Source organism: Ictalurus furcatus, chromosome 17, assembly GCF_023375685.1.
Source record: "Ictalurus furcatus strain D&B chromosome 17, Billie_1.0, whole genome shotgun sequence".
Classification (NCBI taxonomy): Eukaryota; Metazoa; Chordata; class Actinopteri; order Siluriformes; family Ictaluridae; genus Ictalurus; species Ictalurus furcatus.
In genome coordinates this window covers 10338981-10361699 of record NC_071271.1, presented here as the reverse complement: position 1 = coordinate 10361699, position 22719 = coordinate 10338981, and the positions used below count along the sequence as shown (strand labels likewise).

At 41.0% G+C, this 22719-nt stretch overlaps 1 protein-coding gene across 2 annotated transcripts in view; it reads left to right on the top strand.

Moving 5' to 3' along the window:
* Positions 1 to 24: 24 nt before the first annotated feature.
* Positions 25 to 22719, top strand: part of kmt2a (lysine (K)-specific methyltransferase 2A) — a 49362-nt gene continuing 26667 nt past the window's right edge. For both annotated transcript variants that reach the window (XM_053646398.1, XM_053646397.1), the window contains exons 1-3: positions 25 to 1985; positions 18558 to 18630; positions 18921 to 22255. In XM_053646398.1, the coding sequence (XP_053502373.1) occupies positions 1740 to 1985; positions 18558 to 18630; positions 18921 to 22255 (3654 nt within the window). In that variant the 5' untranslated portion in view covers positions 25 to 1739. The remainder of the gene's footprint in view (positions 1986 to 18557; positions 18631 to 18920; positions 22256 to 22719) is intronic.

The window sequence follows — 22719 nt, the reverse complement described above, 5'->3', positions numbered from 1 at the left end:
CTGTGCAGCAAGCTTTTATATTGCTGCAGTAAATAGGTCATAATACTTGCTATCTTGCTTTCTGCCTTGTAAAGATTTTTTTTCTTGCAGAAATTTATTTTGAGTTGTGTGTACAGACAATATAAAGATCTTTGAAAATAAAAAAAACAAATAGTTACTAGATTTGTCCTCTATCTTTAAGGAAAACAGGTTTAATAAATTGACACATTTTGGTTATGATAATTTGTGTGATGAATCGAAACAGTATTGTCATTTTCAACAGAAGTATAAAATTCTCATAAAATGCCTGTTTTACTGCATTTGATTTACTGCAATGATCAATTTTCATAGTGTGTTTGTTTTATTGTTTGCATAATCCTAATTATACCCAGTAAACTTTAGCTTTTTTTGCAGGACAGAATGAAATTACAATTGAGCAATTGCATCTTTTTCCCCTTGCTGCATTTGCATTGTGCATTTTACTCATTTTTGGATCATTACAAATGAAATGCCTTTTTTTTTTTAAACAATGATGCATCATCATAGTTTCATGTTACATTTTAACGACACTGTACTGATTTGCTATTTGTAAATTGTCATCTCTGCATACTACAGGAGTGTTCATTATGTTTGTAGTGTTACTACAAACATGTTTGACCTTGTCCTCTAAAGAGAACTTTAAAGCTGACACCAAGTACTGTTCATCTTTCTTGTAATGGATAAATCTGAATGTAGTCTGTGATGATGATGATGATTGAGTTTTTATGCCAGCATAGAAAGTGTGCTTAAAATTCCTTATGTTCATCTCTTTGCAGAGTCTTACAAGTTATCTAATCACAAAATTTGCCTTTGTGTTAAAAAATAAACAAAAAGACCGATAATGGTCTTTATAACAATGTTGTTATTTAGTTATGTTTTTATAATAATAGTTGTTTATAGCTTTATTACATTTGTGCTGCATTACAGTTGTTTGACACAAAAGTAAATATGGTTATAAAGGCAGTTTTCTTTTACAATAATATTCTGACTGATAAATCTCTGATAAGTCTCTTCCAATAACATGATATCCTAGTGATAAAGCATTATATCACTAAGTCCCCTCCCCAACAGGTTGTTATTAACATTAATGCTTGCTAATATAATTATACATTTTCACTGAAATGGTCTATGTATTGTAACAGGAACCAGCCAATCATTATTAGTGTATTATTAACATTCAAGGAAAACATGCTGTTATTAGAGAGTAACTGGATTTTGAATGTTTACTAACCATTTCCAAAATGTTTCACCCTACTTAATTATCATTGCGGTCTATTGCCATGATAATGTGTACTTCTAACCACTTCTTAATAGTCTTAATGTGCGGGTTTAAAGTATTTATTTATTTCTTTTCAAACTGTTTTTTTTCATATTTTTTTCTCAAACACTCGCAACTTTTTTAAGAAATGAAGTATTAAAAAGTGGCATCGGGTTGAAAACTTGCCTTTATATTAATGATTATTAATGTCTCCATACGTGAAAGCAGTATTGAATGTTTGTTGTTATTTATTTACAGGTCTTTGGGATAATCACTACAGAACCTGCGTAAGACATCATCGAGCGTTTTCTCATCTGAAGTCGAGGTCCATATTTACAGCCGCCCTGGAACCTGCATACTGAAGACTCGCCGCTTGACGAAAGTGGCAGTTCGTTGAAATCGCTGGTTTGGGGCGACGCCCACTGAGCTCCCTGATCCGAGGGCAGGCAGGCAGAGTGTTAAAATGGCGCACAGCTGTCGGTGGCGGTTCCCTGCTCGGCCCGGAGGGAGCAGCAACTCGGGCACTGGGAGAAAAGCGGGCCGGATCCGGGTCACGGCTTCCATCCGAAATGGCGCAGGAACTCATGCGACCGCGAGCGGACTCGGGCCTGGGTTCGACGCGGCGCTGCAAGTGTCCACTGCGATAGGCAACAACCTGCAGAAATTTCGGGATGTTTTGGGCGAGTCGAGCGGCTCCAGCAGCGCGGAGGTAAGCGGCACCTTCCATCCGCTACCCAGTTAGTGCGTCCTCTTTGGGCTTCCCTTGGAGTAGAGCTCGCTAGAACAAGTTTAAAGCTGTCAGTTCCCTTCACTGCTGCACACTCAGCCTTAACAGTTATTTTGCTGCGCAGCAGACACATGCCTCCCATCCATGTGCTGTTTTCCTCTCTAACTGACCTAGCTAGCTCGCTAATCGCCTGATTGCTAACTTAGTCACAGCTTGACAGCGTATCAAACAGTAAACAAAATAAATCCGTCTTTCATTTTGTCTGTTGGCGAATGCACTTCATGTGCAGGTGCATTTAATGGCGGTTTGTGTAGCTATTAACGTACACCGAGGGGAACTGGCCCGTGGAGCACATCCTCAATGTTTTGACAGAATAGACTTTGAGATCTAGCCATAGTTAGTTATTTGCTAGTTGAATGTCCAGCGTTGCTAGCTATGTTTGCTAAGTTTTAATACAAACCAGTTGGTGAATTAAACGTGTGTAACGGCTTAAAGCGCGTAACGGACTTTATATACAACTCTAAATGTAACGCTACGTGACAAAGATAACTAACGAGCTAGCAAGAGGGCGAGTAGGCTAACAAACACCCTGTCACACAAACACCCTGTCACACAAACACCCTGCCACAGTCAAACCAGCACTGCTTATCAAATATCAACCGGACACGAAATCTCACAGAAGACTTGGAAATTTTATCTAGCTATATTCTGTGTTTAGGGTTTTTGTTTGTTTTGTTTTTTTCATATTCGCTAAGTGGTTAGTTTAGTACTGTGGGCTCAGTTTAACGAACTCTGAGTGACTGAGCTTGGGTTAACATACAGAAATTACAGACAAACCTAACCCAGCAGTGGAGGGTTTATGATATTAATAAACGATATGTGTATTTTTATTGTGAATAAATAAACCACGCTGTGAATGATTTATATTTGTATGCGTCCCTGTCAGCTTCTTCTCTGAAACCTGGAAGTGTTTATGGTTTATTCCATTTATTTCACTTCAGCACTGAGCTGAACTGAGATGGAGAGAGAGTAACAGAGAGAGAGAGAGAGGTTATTTCTGGACATCACTTGCCCTCTTTCTCTGAGCAAACATGTAGTTAGTTATTAGCAAAGTAACTAGCTAGTTATTAAGGGCTCATCCGGGGCCCTGAACATAGCAGCGCGAGGATGCTAACTAGCTACACAGCTGCCATTATTTTTCTACTGGTTTCTCAGTTAGCAGGTTGGTAGCAAGTACAAACACACCCGAATTCATTGGAGTCGTTTACTCATACATTTAAACACCGCTTCCACTGCATAACAAGATTTGTTTGTATTTTGCTTCAAATCTTTCTCTTAAAAAAAATAATAAAAACCTGTTTATGCTAACGTTAGCCTGTTAGCTCGTGCTGATGATGCGCAGGAAAATGGGAGGTGGACATGTTTTTTTTTTCTCCCCGTAGCACATATTGCGTAGTAACAATATGAATTCGGAAAGATATGAAATCGGCAGTTATATCGGCGGGGATGTGGGAAGTGGAGCTGTGCCGACTTATGAGGCGCTTAAGATGAACTATTCGAGTAATAATGCAGTGGGAAACGCAGTTATGTGAGCAGCGGAAGGCTCAGTAGCAGCGTGCCTCTGCTTGGTGCGTGTGGGGGGTGTGTACTGTTAGGAAGCAGCTCCATCTTCCTCCGCGGTGCTGAGGGGCAGTGCACACTGTACATCACTCAAAACGGCTGAGGGGTAGTGCACTCTGTACATCACTCAGAGCGGCTGAGGGGCAGTGCACACTGTACATCACTCAGAGCGGCTGAGGGGTAGTTCACACAGTACATCACTCAGAGCGGCTGAGGGGCATCACACACTGTACATCACTCAGAGAGGCTGAGGGGCATCGCACACTGTGCATCACTCAGAGCGGCTGAGGGGCATCGCACACTGTGCATCACTCAGAGCGGTTGAGGGGCATCGCACACTGTACATCACTCAGAGCAGCTGAGGGGCCGTGCACACTGTACATCACTCAGAGCAGCTGAGGGGCAGTGCACACTGTACATCACTCAGAGCGGCTGAGGGGCAGTGCATGCTGTACATCACTCAGAAACAAGTAGCATCAGTCTGCTTCTCTCTCTGTACTTTTTATACCCAAATGGCTCCAAATGTTTTCTTTTTAATACAGGGGTTTGCTTAAAGCATCCCGAGCTTGTTGTCTAAAACAGGCAGGAATAATAAATTAGCAGTAAAACACCTGGGTGCATGCAGTTACAAGAAAATAAATCAGTGATGCACGGTGAACTTGAAGCAGAGTTACTTCTCCAACCCACAGTTTATAATAACAATGTGACGTTTATTCCTCTTAAACCACAGCAGCTTGATACTGTTTACTGTTTAAAAATTATTAATGAGTGACACATTCTGTGTGTGTGTGTTTTTTTTTAAACCATTTACAGATACATACATCATGGCTGCTAACAGACGTATCCTCACCATCCTCTCTCTCTTCTCTCTCTCTCTCACACACGCACTCTCTCTCTTCTCTCTCACACACACACTTTCTCTTTTCTTTCTCTCTCTCACACACTCTCTTCTCTCTCACACACACACTCTTTCACACTCTCTCACACACACACTCTCTTCTCTCACTCACACACTCACTCTCAAACACTCTCTCTCACACACTCTCTCTCTCACACACAATCTATCTCTCTCATGCACACTCTCACACTCTTTTTCACTCACACTCTTTCTCATTTCTCTCTTTCTCTTTTCTCCCACTCGCTCTCTCTCTCTCTCTTTCTTGCTCTTACTTTCTTTCTGACACACTCTCTCTCACACAGTCACACTCTCTCTCACTCTCTTACACTCTTTTTCTCTCACACACTCACTCTCACGTTCACTCTCTCTCCTCTCTCTCTCTCCTCTCTCACTCTCTCTCTCACTCTCCTCTCTTTCTTTCACTCCCACTCTCTCTTTATTGCTCTCTTACTCTTTCTCTCTCTCACATGCGCTCATCTCTCTCTCACTCTCACTTTCTCTCACTCCCACTCTCTCACACACTCTCATGTAAAATAACTGCGTTTTAGACCCTACATAGTGCTCGATATGACTGTTAGGTTCAGACGCGACAGGAGTGACTTCGATAAATGCCTGTTTGGAAATCGGTAACAAGCGAGATGTAAAAATCTAAGACAGAATCCTTTGTTGTAATTTTATCTGTAATGAGATAAATGATGCATAATTTTAAATTAATAGAATATTACCGTACACAGAGTATGTATTAAATGACACATTTATTCAGGCACAATAAAGAACCACTCGTTAAGGAGAATCCCTACTCCCTCAGTGCGCGGCTCACGATTTAGTATCGGCTCGCTTGGAACCTCGAGTGAGGTGGTACTAAAAAAAGTACCAGGTACTGTCCACGGTAGAAACCCCCCAAAAAGCGAGTCGAGCCGTACCGTGCGGTGGAAAAGCACCATTAGTAAATGATAATGTATTAGAAGCTCTGTTGTCCAAGCTTTTATTATAGAACATTAATCAACAATTTCTGACCAGTCAGATTCACAAATTCAACAGTGCTGTGGTGCAAATATAGATGAATAAATTGTTTTATGGATTTTCGTCTTTTTGTTGATGCTAAAAAAGCTGCTAAGATACCTAGGAACATCTCTAATGATGATGCCAGGATTTGTGCCTGTGTATGGCCAGAAATAGAAAATGGCAGGATGAATTGTTTTTACATGAACACACTCCTGTGTGCTCCTGCACTATCATTATCTTACTTGGCATGCCTTTAGCCTACTGGCTAACTTGCAGTAAACTAGCATTGTTACAGGTAAACATAAGTGAGAATATAGTGTCTGGGGCTTGATTTCTGTCAGATTAGTAGCTAATATAATGACGTAATGGAATAATGTATGGCAAGTGAGTTTTTAGTTTGGCATATTAATACAGACTTGAGTTAATGAATGTGTATATGATCATGCTTGTGCCCTCAACAAACATAGCTTATGCTATGTAGCGTTCTGTCCGGGCATTGCACATAAAAGATGATATTTCACTTTGTGCTAGTAGGAGAGTTGATGACTGCTTTGTGTTGGACTTTATTTGGCCTGGTTTTGTCAGTATTTCCACACCACAACGTGTTTCTTGTTTCTGAATAGATTCTCAGCTGATGTGTGTGGTGTGGCAGGTGGTGGGAATCAGAACAAGCAGCACGTCATCATATGAGACACATTGACACGGTCGATTTTCAAAAGGCTCCGAATTAGTTCACAAGTTACAGTACAATGTTGACATTCCTTAGTATGCTGCCAGACATAGAAGTTGTGTTTATGCTCCATGCTGAGTATAGTTTCAGTGTAGGAGCCTTTCTTAGTAATTTGCCGAAAATCTGAGGAAAATGTTGACATTCCAGACATTTTTGTTTAATTTCCAGTCATTCTTTGCATTGTTCGCTTAAAAGTTGTGCTAGCTATTTATATTGTCTATCCTTAGCTAGCATGTGCGCAACATCAATAATTACCCAGTTGCCTAGCAACAGTGTCTTCAGGATTTTAACCAAGTGAATAGCGAACATGTCTTATGTTTCAAAACATAAATTCCCAAGTTTCATATAAGCGCACCATAGTGCTCCCTGAATTATTGTTGTTGTTGTTGTTGTTATTATTATTATTTTAAACAGAAGTACTGAGGAAATTCTTGTTGTAAATAGAAAACAACTCTCTGGAAACCAGCAGACTACTTTTTATCCTGCTTTTCTGCAGCTTTGCAATTTGGGATCCCCAAGCATCTCCATCTGCTCCAGCCCGACCCTGAAACTGCACATGAGTAAAATAAGAATAGGAGATCCCAATGGAACTTGCAGCTTATGGAAGTTTGCTTCCACAGTGTTGTGGTTTCATTCAGAGGGGGATGTTGCGCCTGGCCAGGATTGTTCAGGATCATCACGGCCTGCTGAGCGCACACAGCAGCTTGAGGCCAGCATAAACAGAAGGACGCAAAGTCCCAAATTCAAATTCTGTTTCCTGTGTGTGCTGGATCTTATTGGGAAAACAGTTGAATATTTCATAAACAGAAGAGTGACACTACGCCTAAACTCCCCCCCAAAAATGTGATCTTACTTCTCTTGGATGGCTGCTTCTTTTTTAAAATGGTTAAATTACAAAAGTCACCAATTTCTGTGATGGGCTTTAACGGGTCTTGATGGGAAAATCCTACAAAAGAGAATTTATTGTATATTGTAGAGTCAAGCTTTTCAGTCATCCATGTCAGTTCAAATGCCTCGTTGTGTTAAGTCAATATGACTTGACAGATAGTAACAAGTTTATAACATAGGTCCAGTCACATACTCTACTATAAGGCAGTAGTTTCTTGTGAGCACAAAACTAGCTTTAAAATGTGACTTTTATTTTATTCTACTATTTTTTTTTTTTATTATTATTTATTTATTTTTAAAAAAGAGCCCACATTTGGCTTGCCTCTTAGTATCCAGACCAAGCATGGCTTCCCAAAGTAGAATGTAGATCACTATCACGGCCTTGTACAAAAGTCGATTGAATAGATACAACAAATGAATGCTTTGCTCCACTGGTTTCAAACGGATGGCGTAGCTTTATGCAGAAGGAAAAGGTCCAGCAGGTGTTTGGCCTATTTATGTGGAGAGGATCTATCCCCCCTCCCCCCCCCGGCCGACAGCGTGTGGATCATAGCAGGAAGCTTTGTGTCTGCTTTTATTCCAGCCTTTAAGAAACGCAAGTGGCTGAAAGAGCACAGGCGTGGATATCAAAGGGTGAAGAGCAAGCCCTCCTCCTCCCCCAGGGAGGTTGGGTGGGGGTCAGCCATTTGACTGTGTAGCGCACTTGTCTTTAAATTTTATGTCCCACATTACACCTAGCATGTGGCATGGCTTTGGAAAAAGTGTGTTTGTCTGTGTGTTTTAAATCTCGTCTCTAGCTTAAGGCCACATCTTTCCAGTTATTTGGGTGTTAGGTGCTGGAACACGTGGCTTGTGCAGACTGTGGTAAAGGGGCAATGAGAAGCAGAATGCATGCATTTCAGTTGCATAATGCAAAGGGAATTTTCTCCAGGTGCTTTTGCAGTCTTTTGAAAGTATAAGATGACAAATTAAAGTCGTCAGGAATTCCCCTTCTTTATAGTTTTAGGTTGGGGGTGGTGAAAGTTACTTACTCTCTGTTGTGCTCTTTCCTTTAGCAGTTTTATCTTCCTAGCAGTAATTTGTCTCGTTATTAAACCTTATAGTGCTCGTGCTTCCTAATTATCTATTATGTTTATTTACATTAGTAGTAAGATGTATAAATTAGAATCTTGGGGGGCCCGCTGTTTGATTTCTTTGTCAAGGTTTTATGAGGAGAATCTGATCCAAATGCATTTGCCAAAACTCTGAATCCTTTGGGAAAATAGTTGCCATTTATCTGTAGGTTCTATATATTCTGTCAGATATCCAGTTAAAACTCAGTTATGTAATTTGCTATAGGCTTGTGCAGTGATTATAGGGGTTTTTGTACATTTAGTATCATTGGTCACACACAGTAGTATAATTATGCCCTATTTTCAGGAGTACAGCTTCCGTGTGCTTCCCATTTTATGCCTTGTTCTTGAGTTAACTGCCATGTTGAACTTTCCTGGGTTTGTGACCATCTGCTCAGGACGGGATACGTCACGACCCTGCGTAAACAAATAGCCTGCTTGTTAACCTTTTGTTACCTAAAGCTGACAGATGGCCCAAAATTTACATGTATGAATAGGGAGCATCTTGCTCAATTTAAGCATGTTTAGAGTAGAACTGTCAGGTTGGGGTTGCATTAGATGCGTTAGATTTTCATAACATAAAAGTTAATGGAGAATTGGGGGGGGGAGTTCTTTGATGAATCTCAATTCTAGTTTGTACAGTTTTGCATCAGTGCACAAAATAATAATTCGACCTTTACAAAATCTTATGTATAATTGGCTTTAGTCAAAGCACAGAGAAGCTCATGCAGTTGTACAGTCATGTGAAAAAATAAGTACATAAGTACACCCCATGGACGTTTTCTTTTTTTATTTTTATTTTTTTGGACAAGCAGACATTTGATCCTCTTTGAAACAGTGCTTATTAATAAAGGTGAAACAATCTATCAAATGACACATAAAATTGATATTTTGTAGTAATTTTTTACAATTGAAATGAACGAAAAACAGCTCAGTCACATGGAAAAAGTACACTTTCAAATCTATAACATTAGAATCCGGTGTTTAAGATTGGGTGCCAGTGACTAGAAGCTGCTTAGGGAGTGCAGGTGGAAGCTGTCTTATTTTATACCCCTCTCATATCTAGTGTCTGGTGTTCCTTTTGTTATTTAGGTGTGTAATGTCGTCATGCCAAGATCCAAAGAGTTCTGTAAGGCCTTCAGAAAAAGGTTGTGGATGATTGAGTCTGATTTAAAAAGACCTCAAAATTATTTGAAATACATCATTCCACTGTAGTGAAAATAATCACAAGTGGTCCAGATTTCAAATTCAGCCCAAGAGCAGACTGTCTGATGCAAAAATAAGTCTCCAAGAACCCCAGATTTTCATCACAGAATCTGCTAATACAACTTTTGTTTGTGTCAAAGTGCATGCTTCTACAATCAGAAAGAGGTTGCTCACATTTGACCTGCATGGGAGGTGTGCCAGGAAAAAGCCTTTAACAATCAGCATATATGCAAAGACCAGGCCTTTTGGAAAAATGTGCTTCGGACAGATGAATCAAAGAGTTGTTTGGCCACAGTAACAGCAGACATGTTTGGCGCAGCCCAAAGAGGAGAAGCACCTCATACCAACTATGAAGCACGGTGGTGGAAATGTTATGGTTTGGGGTTGCTTCGCTGCCTCAGGGACTGGACAGTTTGCATACATTGATTCAACTATGAATTCTGCATCATATCAAAGAGTGCTTGAAGATAATATGAGGCCACCTGTCTGAAACCGAAACCCTAACCCTAAGTTGAACCGAAAGTGGACTTTTCAACAGGATAGGATGATTCTAAGCACACTAGCAAATCCACCAAAGAATGGCTCAAAAAGAAGAAATGGAGGGTTATGGAATGGCCTAGCCAAAGCCTGGATTTGAATCCCAGTGAAATGTTGTGAGGGGATTTGAAACGGGCAGTACATGCAAGAAAACCCTCAAACATCTTACAACTGAGAATATTGCATAGAAGAGTGGTCAAAAATTCCAGCAAGCCGATGTCAGAGACCGGTGGACAATTATGCAAAACGCCTACAAGAAGTTATTTCTGCTAAAGGAGGAAATACTAGCTTCTGAAGACAAGGGTGTACTTACTTTTCCCACAGAAGAATATCACATCTATTGCTGTTTCTGTTGAATAAATGATTTAAAAAGCTATTTTCCTTGTGGTTTTGTTCAAGTACATCAACTTCATTAATATGCACTGTTTCAAAGCTGCTAAAATGTTTGCTTGTCTAAATATGTAAAAAAAAAAAGCCAACAATTTCCATGGGGTGTACTTATTTTTTCACATGACTGTGTATATATAGCAAAATGTTGTTTTGAACTTATTTACTTAGAATAATGGTTATTTTTCTTGATTCAAAGGATTGTGGAGTAATACACATACTAGCGTCACCTATTTTTTAATTTTAAAACTTTTGAAACATATTTCTGTTGAATTAGGCTAGATCAGTAGGGCTGTAATAAACAATTATTTTATAATTTGTCAAGTACTTTTTTGGGGGGCTAATTGATTAATCTAACAATTATTCTGTTACAATTAAAATTGGTCATTGAAATCAAAATTAACTATTGACTAAAGAAACTTGAAATTTGCAGATTCAAATGGATTGTGGTTAGTGTTGCAACTAGTCACCAGAATCGCTAAAATTTTATTATAAATAGTTGGCAATGATGTTTCATTGTTTATTGGACCATGTGAAGCTGGCACTGGCATTTGATGGAAATTTCATTGGAAATGGCAGTGCAAGTTTCAGAGAAAACAATCTAATACTGCAGGTCTCACACTTTTTCCTCCAAACATAATAGTTAAATTTTTATGTCATCAAATCAGAGTATAGTTCTCAAACAAGGATGATCTTTGTCCCCATGTGCACTTAAAAACTGTTGTCTGGCTTATTTATGGCAGTTTTGGAGCAGTGGCTTCTTCCTTGCTGAGTCGATATAGGATTCGTTTTACTGTGGATGTAGATATTTGTCCAGCTGTTTCCTTCAGCCCCTTCACAAGGTCCTTTGCTGCTGTTCTTCAATTTGATTGATTTAGCATTTTTCGCACCAAGCTATGTTCATCTCTAGGAGACAGAATGACCTGAGTGGTATGATGACTGCGTGGTCCCATGGTGTTTATGCTCGTGTACTGTTGTTTGTACAGATGAACGCAGTACCTTCAGGCATTTGGAAATTGCTTCCAAGGATAAAACTGATTTGGGGAGGTCTTTTTTTTTTAGGTCTTGGCTGAGTTTTTTTGATTTTCCCCATCATGTCAAGCAAATACTTCCTTCCATCATGTGAAGGAAGGTCTTAAAACACATCCACAGGTACACCTCCAATTGACTCCAAATAGCCTGTCAGAAGCTAATTGCCTAAAGGCTTGACATAATTTACTGGAAAGTTCCAAGCTGCTTTAAGGCACAGTTAACTTGGTCTATGTAAACTTCTGATCTGTAGTGTGATGGTGTGGGGATGCTTTGATTGTTTAGGGCCTGGATGACTTGCTTTAATTGATGAGGCCATGAATTCTGTTCTGTGTGAGAAAATTCTGAAGGAGAATGTCTGGGCATCAGCCTGCGATGCACAGTTGGGATGGGCAGCATGACAATGATCTGAAGCCCAAGAGCAAGTCCACCTCTGAATGGCTCAAAAGAAACAAAGTTAAGGCTTTGGAGTGGCCTAGTCATAGCCTTGACTTTGAGAACCCTGAACCCCATTGAGATGCTGTGGCAGGACCTGAAACAGGCTGTTCGTGCTCTCCAGTGCGGCTGAATTAAAGCAATTCTGCAAAGAAGACTGGGCCAGAATTACCCCACAGCAATGTGAACGACTGATCTCCAGTTACTGGTAGCATTTGGTTGCAGTTATTACCGCAGCGGTTTAAGAACCAGCTTTTAATACTGCATTTGATCTACCTTGAAAGTGGAAAGTCTTGAAACTTGGAATTACACAAATTTCCACCTCAAACTATAAAGTGGAGGGGAAAAAACATGGAAGTCTTTGTCTTTTGTTAGCATCAAGCTAGCTTGACCTTCTCAAAACAGTGATCTGTATAGTCAGTCTTATAGATTTAATGCAGATAGGTCTGTGTTGATTTGATCTAAAGCAGATAATTGTCTATAGAGCATAACTCGTTCATGCTAATGTTGAGAGCAGGCATGTTGATTTGAAGTCATTTGCTGAGCTTGGGGTTTGAGAAGACAAGTAGAAATCTGAGTTGAAGGGGTGTTTTCTTTGGTTATTCCTATACAGAGTTACAAGTTTTAGTTGAATGCAGCATTCAACAAGTTTAGAAGGGAAGTTACGTTTTCGCGAGTGATCTAGGAGTTGCCAAATCAATTTCTTAAAGTCAATAAATTAGTTAATCTTTCAAAAACTCTTGTTTTTCCTCGACTTATATAGCATTTTGTATGAGGATCTGAAACCATTTAAACAAATATGCAAAAATCAAGGAAATCCAGAGGGGATATATACATATGGCTCTATGCAAATATACAGTGTTATATAAAGTATTTGCCTAATTTGTTCTGTTTTTGTGTACGTCTCAAACTAAAGCGTTTTAGATCTTTAAATGAAATGCAACATAAAGGCAACCTGAGTAAACACACAATCGCAAAGATTTTTTTTCTATTTTTTTTTGGTTAATTCATGTGCATGCTGGTAGGTGGGTGGGCGGGGCAGGAAAGAGGAAGAAAAGAATAGCAAAATCATTGTTTAGAGTTCATGCTGACCCATTTGCTAGAGTGTCCCTTCCCTTACACTTGGAGCAGGTGTCTGCATGTTAGCCATGCTGGGTGACACTTTGTGTCCAATATCTCCAAGCTGGTTGTCCGTTTCAGCACGTGGGCACAGATTCAGCAGCTCAGCCTGCAGTGAAGAGTCAGGAAGTTGGCGTGTGCGGGCGGTGTTGTTTAGATTAGCTTCTCATGTACGTTCAAAGCTTCTTTATCTCAGCAGCTGTGGCTGCTGTTCGAATCGGTGATGTGCGCATCATCCTTCCTCCTCCTTCTCCTCTCACTGAGTGTTGTTTACATCTTGCAATGTGTGACATGTACTGGGTGTCCTGAGAGAGAGAGTGAGAAAGTGTGCCCGCAAGGCAGAGTTGCAGTGTCATTTAGAGCTGCTCATGCTGTCACCGTGACTCAGAGTTGCAGTACTACACTGCAATCCTTCTTTAAATGCAATAACTCTACCAACACATTTCAGTTAGGAGGTAAGCAGGATAATAGTTTATGAATGCTAACCCATTTGTAATTAATTATGTAATCAATTTTGCACTCAGATTGTTGTGGTTGAAGAGTGCATTTGGCCATTTCATTATATCTGCCTCCCCCCACCCCCCCATTAGTATTCATGTTCCTAACATTATTTCTGAGGCATGACAGTTACATAACAGTTTATTACATATTAACACCACCTACTGGGCTACTATGCTCATACTATGAGCTTTTTCAATCCTATTCATGATCAAGGGTAAAAACTAGGGAAGCACCGAAATGAAACTTCTTGGCCGAAGCCGAAACCAAATATAATGAAAAACTTGGCCGAAGGCCGGATACCGAACACGTTTTTTTCGCGTTTTTTTCCATTTATTGTACCATTTTTTCACCACTGCATGAATTAAATAGTCAAAATGTGTTTTTTACTATTTTGTCTTACTTTTCAAAGAAAAAAATCAATTACAAAAACTTCAATTTCAAAATATTTATTTAACACTGAACATTTTTTTTTCATTCCAGCAGGCATAGGCTACCAACAAGGCACAATATAACTTTAAATAAATGAGTAAAATAAAAATATTTTTGATGTGGTCATCTTTGAGCCCCCCTTGAATAGCCTATGTTAGGCCTATAACTGACTGCTGAAAGAATTTAACACTCTGTAGCCTACAACAAAAAAGTGCATTAAAAAGTACATGGACAAGAGTGCAAAAAATGGTTCTATTCGGTGATATACAGCTGATTATATTCGGGATATATACCACTCGCTTCCCTGTACACCTCGCGGAGTATTATAGTAGATACAGTATAGTTAGATACGTTGTTAATGTTATGTTCCCTTAAATAAATACGTCTTTACCTGCTTCTGTACTCTCCTCCCTTACGTCTCGCGACGTGACGGAATACTCCAGAACAGAAACAAAACAAACGCAAGTGTCCACAGTAAACAATGTCACGGTTGTCAACATCCAAAGAGCATGCGCTCGTGCACGTAGCTCGTGCATGCGCACGCCCCCTCATCATTCTGAGCGCGCTGCCGGAAGTGGAGGCGTGAAATTCGTGCATCTCACTCTGGTCGCTAGGCTATTTGGTGCGTCATCAAACACGTCATTGTTCGGTCAAATTTATTTGTCCTTTTCACTTATAATTTCAGTTGCCGAACATTTGGTGCATCCCTAGTAAAAACTATGCTCTCAAAAACATCTGTATACATGTGGATGGGGCCTCAGGTGCATTTGTTAATACTACAGTAATTATACTTGTGCTCCAGTTGCATCACAAGCATCTACTACTATTATAAATGATCGATATTTGCAGGGCCACAGCTATCCAAGATACTCAAATAAAAAGATAAAAAGGCCATCATTTTTAATTAATGTTCATATGCGGTGGGATTTTTCCCCAACTGCTGGTCTGTTTACCTCTCCTGGTGTGGCTCATTTAGGCAGGTGAGGACACATCAGTCTCGCTCAGGTGCTGGCTATCATTTAAAAATGTTCAGTGCCAATACCAAAAAAAGACTTTTTTTCTCAGCAAGGCACACATTATTGTATCTACTACTGATATAACCTACAGCTAGCCCAAAGCTTTAACAGTTTAAAAGAGCTATAACCCTTTAACAATAAATCTGGTTATTGGGCTGTGACCTTCTTCTGAACTGACATCCTTGACTTTTCTGCTGTGGTGAAAGCTGTGGTTTCCCAATGGATGACCACATTAGTTGGGGGGAAAACCGGCCCCAACACTGAAAACAATTGTTTTTCAGAATCTCCGGCCACAACAGAGCAGTGTTGTTCTTCATTCAGTCAAAAACTCTGCAACTGATTGACCATGTTTAATCAGGTTTGGTGTATTACCTGATTTTCCCAACAACGATGTTAAGGCATTTCTTGCACTTGTCCTCATCTACAAGTACAGCCAGACGGTGTCCTCTGTGACATACTTTATGTGGCCAAATGTATGTGAACACCGTATTATTGAACTAGTATTTAATCCCATTCCAAAACCATGGGCATTAATAGATAAGAGGTTGTGCACTGATGTTGGGTGAGGAGGCTTTGTCTGAAGTTGGCATTCCAGTTCATATCCAAGTTGTTCCCTTGGGTTGAGGTCAGAGCTTTGTGCAGGCCAATTTAGGTCTTCCACTCCAACCTTGGCAAACCACGTCTTCACGGATCTCATTTTGTGTACAGGGCATTGTCGTGCTGGAACAGGTTTGGGCCCTTTAGTTCCAGTGAATGGAAATTGTAATGCTACGGCATTCAGAGACATCCTATACAACTCTGTGCTTCCAACTTTGTGGCAACAGTTTTGGGAAGAACCACATATGGGTGTAATGGTCAGGCATCCACAAACTTCTCATAAGATGTATTTACATGTTCTCTCTTTGCTCTCCTTACCTCAAGGAGCCAGCCAGACTCAGAAGTTGGTTGCCTAGTTTCTCAGCTTTTGCTTTTTTTTTTTGCTAAGTTTTTTAATCATCTTTGATTATTTAAAAAGTATTGAAAAGAGGCATAGTTTTTTACCTACACCTTCCAGTACTCTGTAGTACCAAATAGTTCCCATTACTAACAGTCTAATTACAAACTAATTACAAACAGTCCAAGACTGCCTGAAAGATTTGCACAGCTCTCCCTAGACTGATTTGAATACATTGAGAGCCTGATTTGACCCTGATTTAACCCAGCATTGTGAATGGGGGTTGTATATTATGGTTTGCGGGTAGTAAGATGCAAGGTGCAAATTGAGCCAAAGAATATGGTGGCGGTGGTGATGATGATGATGGATACAGTTAGTGAAATTTCTGCTTGCCAAAGGTTTGTTTACATTTTCTACTGCCATATTTCTAACCCAGAAACTGCTGATGCTTGTGGTATTCTCAGCCTTTCCCAGACACTATACCTCAGCTTTATTTTGTTTTGTTTATGTGTAGTAAACCTCCAGCCCCGTTTACACCTAATATTAACATGTGTCTCAATTGATAAGATTACTAGTGGTCAGCCAACCACTGATAAGTGATTTGCATTTCTTGTCTAGAGACTTTTAGCAGATTTGGTGTCACTGGAGCAGAAAAGGCTCCAGCACTATCAGTGTTAAGCTGTTGGACGCCATTTCTTTATTAAACATTTAGGAGGTGAATGAAAGCTTTACATGTAGGTTACAATCAATGACACAGTGCAGCTTTTATGTAGCTTTAGCTCACATGCGCTGTAAACATCAATCAAACGAAGTAACTGTTGTACACGTTTGCCATTTTGGTTTAATAAAAACAGTGAACAAAATAATGGAATGCAATTTGATGAAATTTTCTCATATTTTGCTCATTTATTTACAACCTACCGAGAAACGTACATACACATGTACTTGAGTGGAACAGGCACAGTGAGTCGAAAAATAAAGGGAATTATGACCTACCTAAAATGTTGTGACAGAATTAGATCAGAAGAACTATATATGGCTTTTGTAATAAGTGTTCCTCCTAGGCTCCCTTGAGGTGAGTGAGAGGTTGGCTGCAAAATAGTATGTAGGCCTGTAGCACTGTAAGATGCACTCACCTTGTTTGTACAGCTTACCCTGTAGGATAAGTGTGGACCTACTGTAGACCAACCTGTCTCTTGTAGCAGGCATCCGGAATACTACAAGCACGTTAACACAGCAGTTGATATTTTTAAATGTGTATGTCAAGCTGCATATTGAGCAATATTAAAATGGATGTAGTTGTTTTTTTATCACTTGATGCGTTAGACACTGTGTGTGTGATATATAATGTATTTCTTACAAAAGCACCCATTTAATTATAAGAGCACAGCATTTTCCTGTGTACGTGGTTAAAATACACAGCATAGAATAAAATTAGAATAACAAGCAAGTAAGCATATGTTTAAGTATTATTTTTAAAAAAAAATCCTCCACTGTGCATTTACATAAACGGGGTGGACAAATGAGAAATCCTGTGTGCTGTCCAGTCGCATGTTTTTGTTGCCTGGAAACCAGTGACGTTATACGACATCTTTGAGCTTCATTCCTATGTATATTGCTCAGATTTCCACATCCTTTTTGTGGTTCTGAAAATGTTGCCTGTCGTCTGTGCAAGCTAATGAATCTTGACTAGTACAAATTTTTCCTACTGATGACCTGATCCTGTCTTCAGTTGCTGTGTGCACTGCAGCATGTGGTGGGATTCAGGAAAAATATCACATGCCAAAGCAAAGTGCGTCATGCTACACACACGTGTGTATGTATGTTTGCATGTATATATGTATATATGTATGTATGTATGTATGTGTATATATATATATATATATATATATGCATGAACCAGTGGCCAGTGTTTAAACATTCATGTTGTCGATGAGTAGGATTTGTTTTTTTTATTTGTGTTATTTGAAAAAGTCTTTGCATTTTCAGCATCTTACTGAACCTACTTGTTCTTCATGAATTTATGTAAAACAAAATTGTTAGCCCTATTCATCCTGGTTGCTAAGCTATGGATTTATCAACCGCTGTATGAACCAGCGAGGGTGAAAATGGTCACTTACAGCTTAATTAATTAATTTAATCTCTCTCTCTCTCTCTCTCTCTCTCTCTCTCTCTCTCTCTCTCTCTCTCAGTTAGTTTTTGTTTTTTTGGAGGTTCCCCAATACATAAAAAAAAATCCCTGATGGCTTCCTATTAACTATGTATACTCACTACATAACATATTAACATGTTATAACAATGGTACTGTAGAACTTGATTGCGATTCAGCCACAGAAACTGGGTGACTTCAGTAAGTACACCTTGGAATTTTATTTACTTGCATGTATATTACATTTGTCAACCTGTTTTTTTTTTTAAATAAACTTTCAGGATTTTCAGAACTTTTGAGATTCTTTAGCATACCAACTTTTACACACTGAACTATTTCATGAAGCCATGAAGGGTTTTTACATTGCTGTTAAATAGGTTTCAGATTGAATAATGCACAGTGCAGCTCTTTTCTGCGACCTCGGGCTGAATGTAACTAAAAAAAATCAACAAATGACAACTTTGCGGTGATCATCTTAAAATTCAAATTGATAATATTATATGTATTTTATATTACATGTTGAATTCAGCTGATTGCATGTCCATGTTTATTTTCATAGGAAGATGCATTTGAAGGTTTTGATATGGTCATTGAAAATGGAAGCGTACATAGTCCTGGATGGACCTCAACAGGTGAAGTGTCTTGAACATGTTTTGCCATTTAACATAATTAACATTTTAGCCATCATTTAGTACAGCCATATTTAATACACTTTTATTTATTTCTTGATGCAAAGTTTTTTTTTCAATGTTTTGAAAAAGGATAATTGAGTGAATTTAATCAAAGGATAAAAGTGCAAGTTGATATGTGTTAGTTTGTGATCTTCTTCATAGCTTGTAATAATCATATAATTTGCCACAAAGGCCTTCAACTCCAGTAAGAAATGTATTTCAGTTTCTAAATGTTATACTTTGTTTGTTAGCTAAAATGTCACATGAGAAGAAGCCAAGAGGCCGCCCCCCAAGATCTTCGACTGTGCAGAAATTGGCTACACGTGTTGAACCTCATCCTCTGTCTGCCGTCACAACTCCAGTCACAGATAAGGTAAAGCGGCCACCAGGTAGACCCCCTGGCTCTGGGGAAAAAAGAAGAGGCCGTCCTCCTGCTTCTGGTAACCAGAAAACCTGGCTGCAAAGTGGCCAAGCGTTACCTAGTGACAGCAGGGATGCTGGACTGGAGCACAACAGTAGTCCAGCACTTCGCAAGGACATTGTGGAAGATAACAAGGAGAGACAGGCTGCAAAGAGAACTCCCCTTGGATCTGTGCAGCAGCAAGAATCTGAGGACAAGTTAACAAAAGTGGGCCGTGATTCAAAGGTGACCAAACTGAAGCGGATGCGGGATGTCAAAGTGAAGCCCCTTAAGTCTGGACTTTTAAAGGGTGTTCCAATTCCCTTTGTGCCAAGACGGAGGCGTGGCAGACCTCCTTCTGCTGAGCGCCTCAAAGCTGAGATTGCTGCTGCTTCATTGGCCCTGGAGTTGTCCCCCTCTGAGTCTGGCACTGCCAAACATAAGACCTTCAGTGTTCGCCTAGAAGAGGATATGGATCCCCACTCTACACAGCATCTCAAGCTCAGGGCCTCTCATTCTGCTGATGAACGCACTACCCCAGATTCCCCAGGTTCCGAATCCGTCGTCAATCCAACCACACCTTCTAAACTCGGAAGTCGTTTAGGTTTACGGCAGAGTCCTCGCCATATCAAGCCTGTGCGCACGGTCCCACCTTCCAAACGCACTGATGCCACTATTGCAAAGCAGTTACTGCAGCGAGCTAAGAAAGGGGCACGCAAAAAGAAACTGGAGGCAGTGGGTACTCAGGGAGCGGCAGCTATTGAATCTGGTATTAGGAGGAGAACAAGAACACAGCTCAAAAACATTCGGCAGTTCATAATGCCTGTGGTGAGTACAGTGTCCTTGCGGATTATTAAGACCCCTAAGCGCTTCATTGAAGATGAGTTTGGTGCCCCTCCCCCACACATGAAAATTGCACGCTTGGACTCTACTGTGCCACCTCCAGTCACCCATCCCTCAACAACATCCTCCACGCTTGTTTCCACGGCTCCAAGTACAACTGGAACCGTGGCCATTGCTGGGGCAGGACCGCCTGTTGATACCTTCCCTCCTCCTCCGCCCCCTGCCCCCACTGCTGCGGTTGCAACAGGAAGTCTCCTCAGTAACAATAGCTGCAACAGCAATGGACGATTCAGTAGTAGTGCAGCATCTTGTGGCTCCAGTGCAGTGTCGCAACATTCCTTCCAACTCTCCTCAGGAGAGTCTTCACGCTCCAGCAGCCCAAGTCTGGATGACTCCTCTTGTGACTCGCAGATTTCAGATGGCACCCAGGTGCTCTCAGAGGAGCCTGACCATTCCCCTTCCTCTCAGGGAGAGAGGGAGGCCAGTCTGCACCATTCCCCACATCCACTGTCCCCCCCTTCTGAACCTGAGACAGAGCACATGGAGTTAATAGAGCCAAACAGGCGAGGACGCAGAGGTCAAGGCCTTAGGAGAGGTAATTTTGTGTCACGTGGTCGGGGCAATCTGATCAGCAATAGGAAACGGGCCATCATCAGCCCTGCCACAGGTGTAATGATGTCCTCTTCTCAGGCAGGGTCCCAGCAGGCCTCTTCTACTGCTTCTTCATCGTCTTCACCACCACCACCACCTCCTCTTCTTACTCCACCTCAGCCTCCTCAGTCAGCTTCATCCAGTGTATCTGCCATTAGTGAACATCACCCCCACTCCCCATGGATTATGCCTCATCCCATTGCCCCTTTCTTGCCTACTCCTCCGATAATCCCTGGTTCTCATGACAAACGCCGTGCCATACTGAGAGAGCCCACATTTCGCTGGACATCATTGACACGCATAGAGCAGCAATACTTTTCTTCTGCCAAGTATGCAAAAGAGGGCCTTATTCGCAAGCCTATATTTGATAACTTCCGCCCTCCACCACTCACAGCTGAAGATGTGGGACTGATGCCTCCTGGGCCTGGAGGAGGGGGAGTGGCACCAGGAGGGTTCCCTGCACCAGGTGGTTCATCTGGGGCAGGTACTAGGCTGTTTTCACCTCTACATCATCATCACCAGCATCCCTCATCTCGTTTTGAGCCTCCACTCCATAAACGCAGCCCATTGCTCCGTGCACCTCGCTTTACTCCCAGTGCTGCCCACTCCCGCATTTTTGAGTCAGTCACTCTGCCATCTTCCTCGGGTAGCAGCCCTAGCTCTCATTCCCCTCTCCAGGTCACACCACCATCAAACAGGCTGCCACGACGCAGGAAGAGGAGAACATTTGGGCATTCCCGCATACAATCCAGATCACCCTCGCACTCCATGACCACCAGGAGCAGCCAGTCAGGAGCCCAGGCTGGAAAGAGCTCTGCTGAACTCTCTGCACTAACTAGCTCTGTTCCTACGAGTGTGACTGGCAATTCCAGCCCCTTACCTGGGATTGCAGTCAGTCCAGTTGCTCCAAGTGCCTTACCTCAAGCCCCTTTCAATACATTCTCATCAAGTTCTCTTGGTTCCATTAGTCATAGACCCTCTGATGTTCGTAGAGTGGATGTGGGCCTTGGTGGTTGTGGAAGTTCTGCCTCTTCCTCATCACAGCTTTTCCCTCGTTTTGCTTCCAGTCCCCAAGGTTCAAGCGGGGGCACTGGAAAAATAGGGAGAGAGAGGAGTGTCTCAACATCACGAGATAGCCTTCCCAAGGAGAAAGATAGAGAGGCAGATCGAAGTAGAGACCGTGGAAAGGAAAATAAAAAAGACGCAAAAAAAGATTGGGAAAGAAGAGGGAAGAGCCTTGCTTCGGATGGCGCTACTAATTCCACTGCAAGCCTTTTTGCTGTGGATGGCAAGGATGTTGAGGAAACGTTCAGCCAGAAGAAGACTCCTGGGCAAAAGAAATCTGTTTCTGTTGACTCTGATGCAGAGATCCCATCAGTTGAGACAAATGTAATCCAACCAGCAAGGGCGTTGTTATCTAAAGGCCGTGTGTCCAAAAAAGGCAGATTGCCAGAAAAAGGTATGGAAGCTGATGAAATAGAGAAGAACAAAGAGAGATCTAGCGCACCTGTCCCACCCATTCATTCCAGAAAACTCCCCTCTACACCATCCCTAGGTTCCGTGCTCGCCCTTGCTGAAAAACAGCCAGCCACAGACAGGCGTGTGGCAGGCCTCCTGAAAAAGGCTAAAGCTCAGCTCTTTAATATAGAAAAGAGCAAATCCTTGAAACCAGTGGATCAGCCTAAAGTGCAGGTTGGTGTTTATGAATGGTGTTCATCTTATTTTCAAATGTGCCTGCTTGCCTTATTTTGGAACACATTAACTCTGCCTACACACTGACACCAACTAGCTACAAAATATTAAAATCTAAGATATTTGGCATTAGCTAGCTATTGACAGAAATGGTGGTCATGTTTTTTACTGCGATCATGTCTTGTAAAAAATTTTTCTTAACCAGAAACATTGCGTTGTTTTTAACCTGCTTACTAGTAAAATTTTGTTCTGTGATTTATTTTTTCAGTTAATGTTGTCGTGTCATATTGTCTCCAAAATAAATCCAAACTAGTAGGCAGCTACTCTCACTGTCCACTTTGTTAGGAAGACCTGACACTTGCTCATTCATTCAGTTATCCAATCAACAGGAACACTATGGTAACTCAAATAACCACACTTTAGAATTAAGCTAAGCAGAAAAGCACATCAGAATGCATAAGATG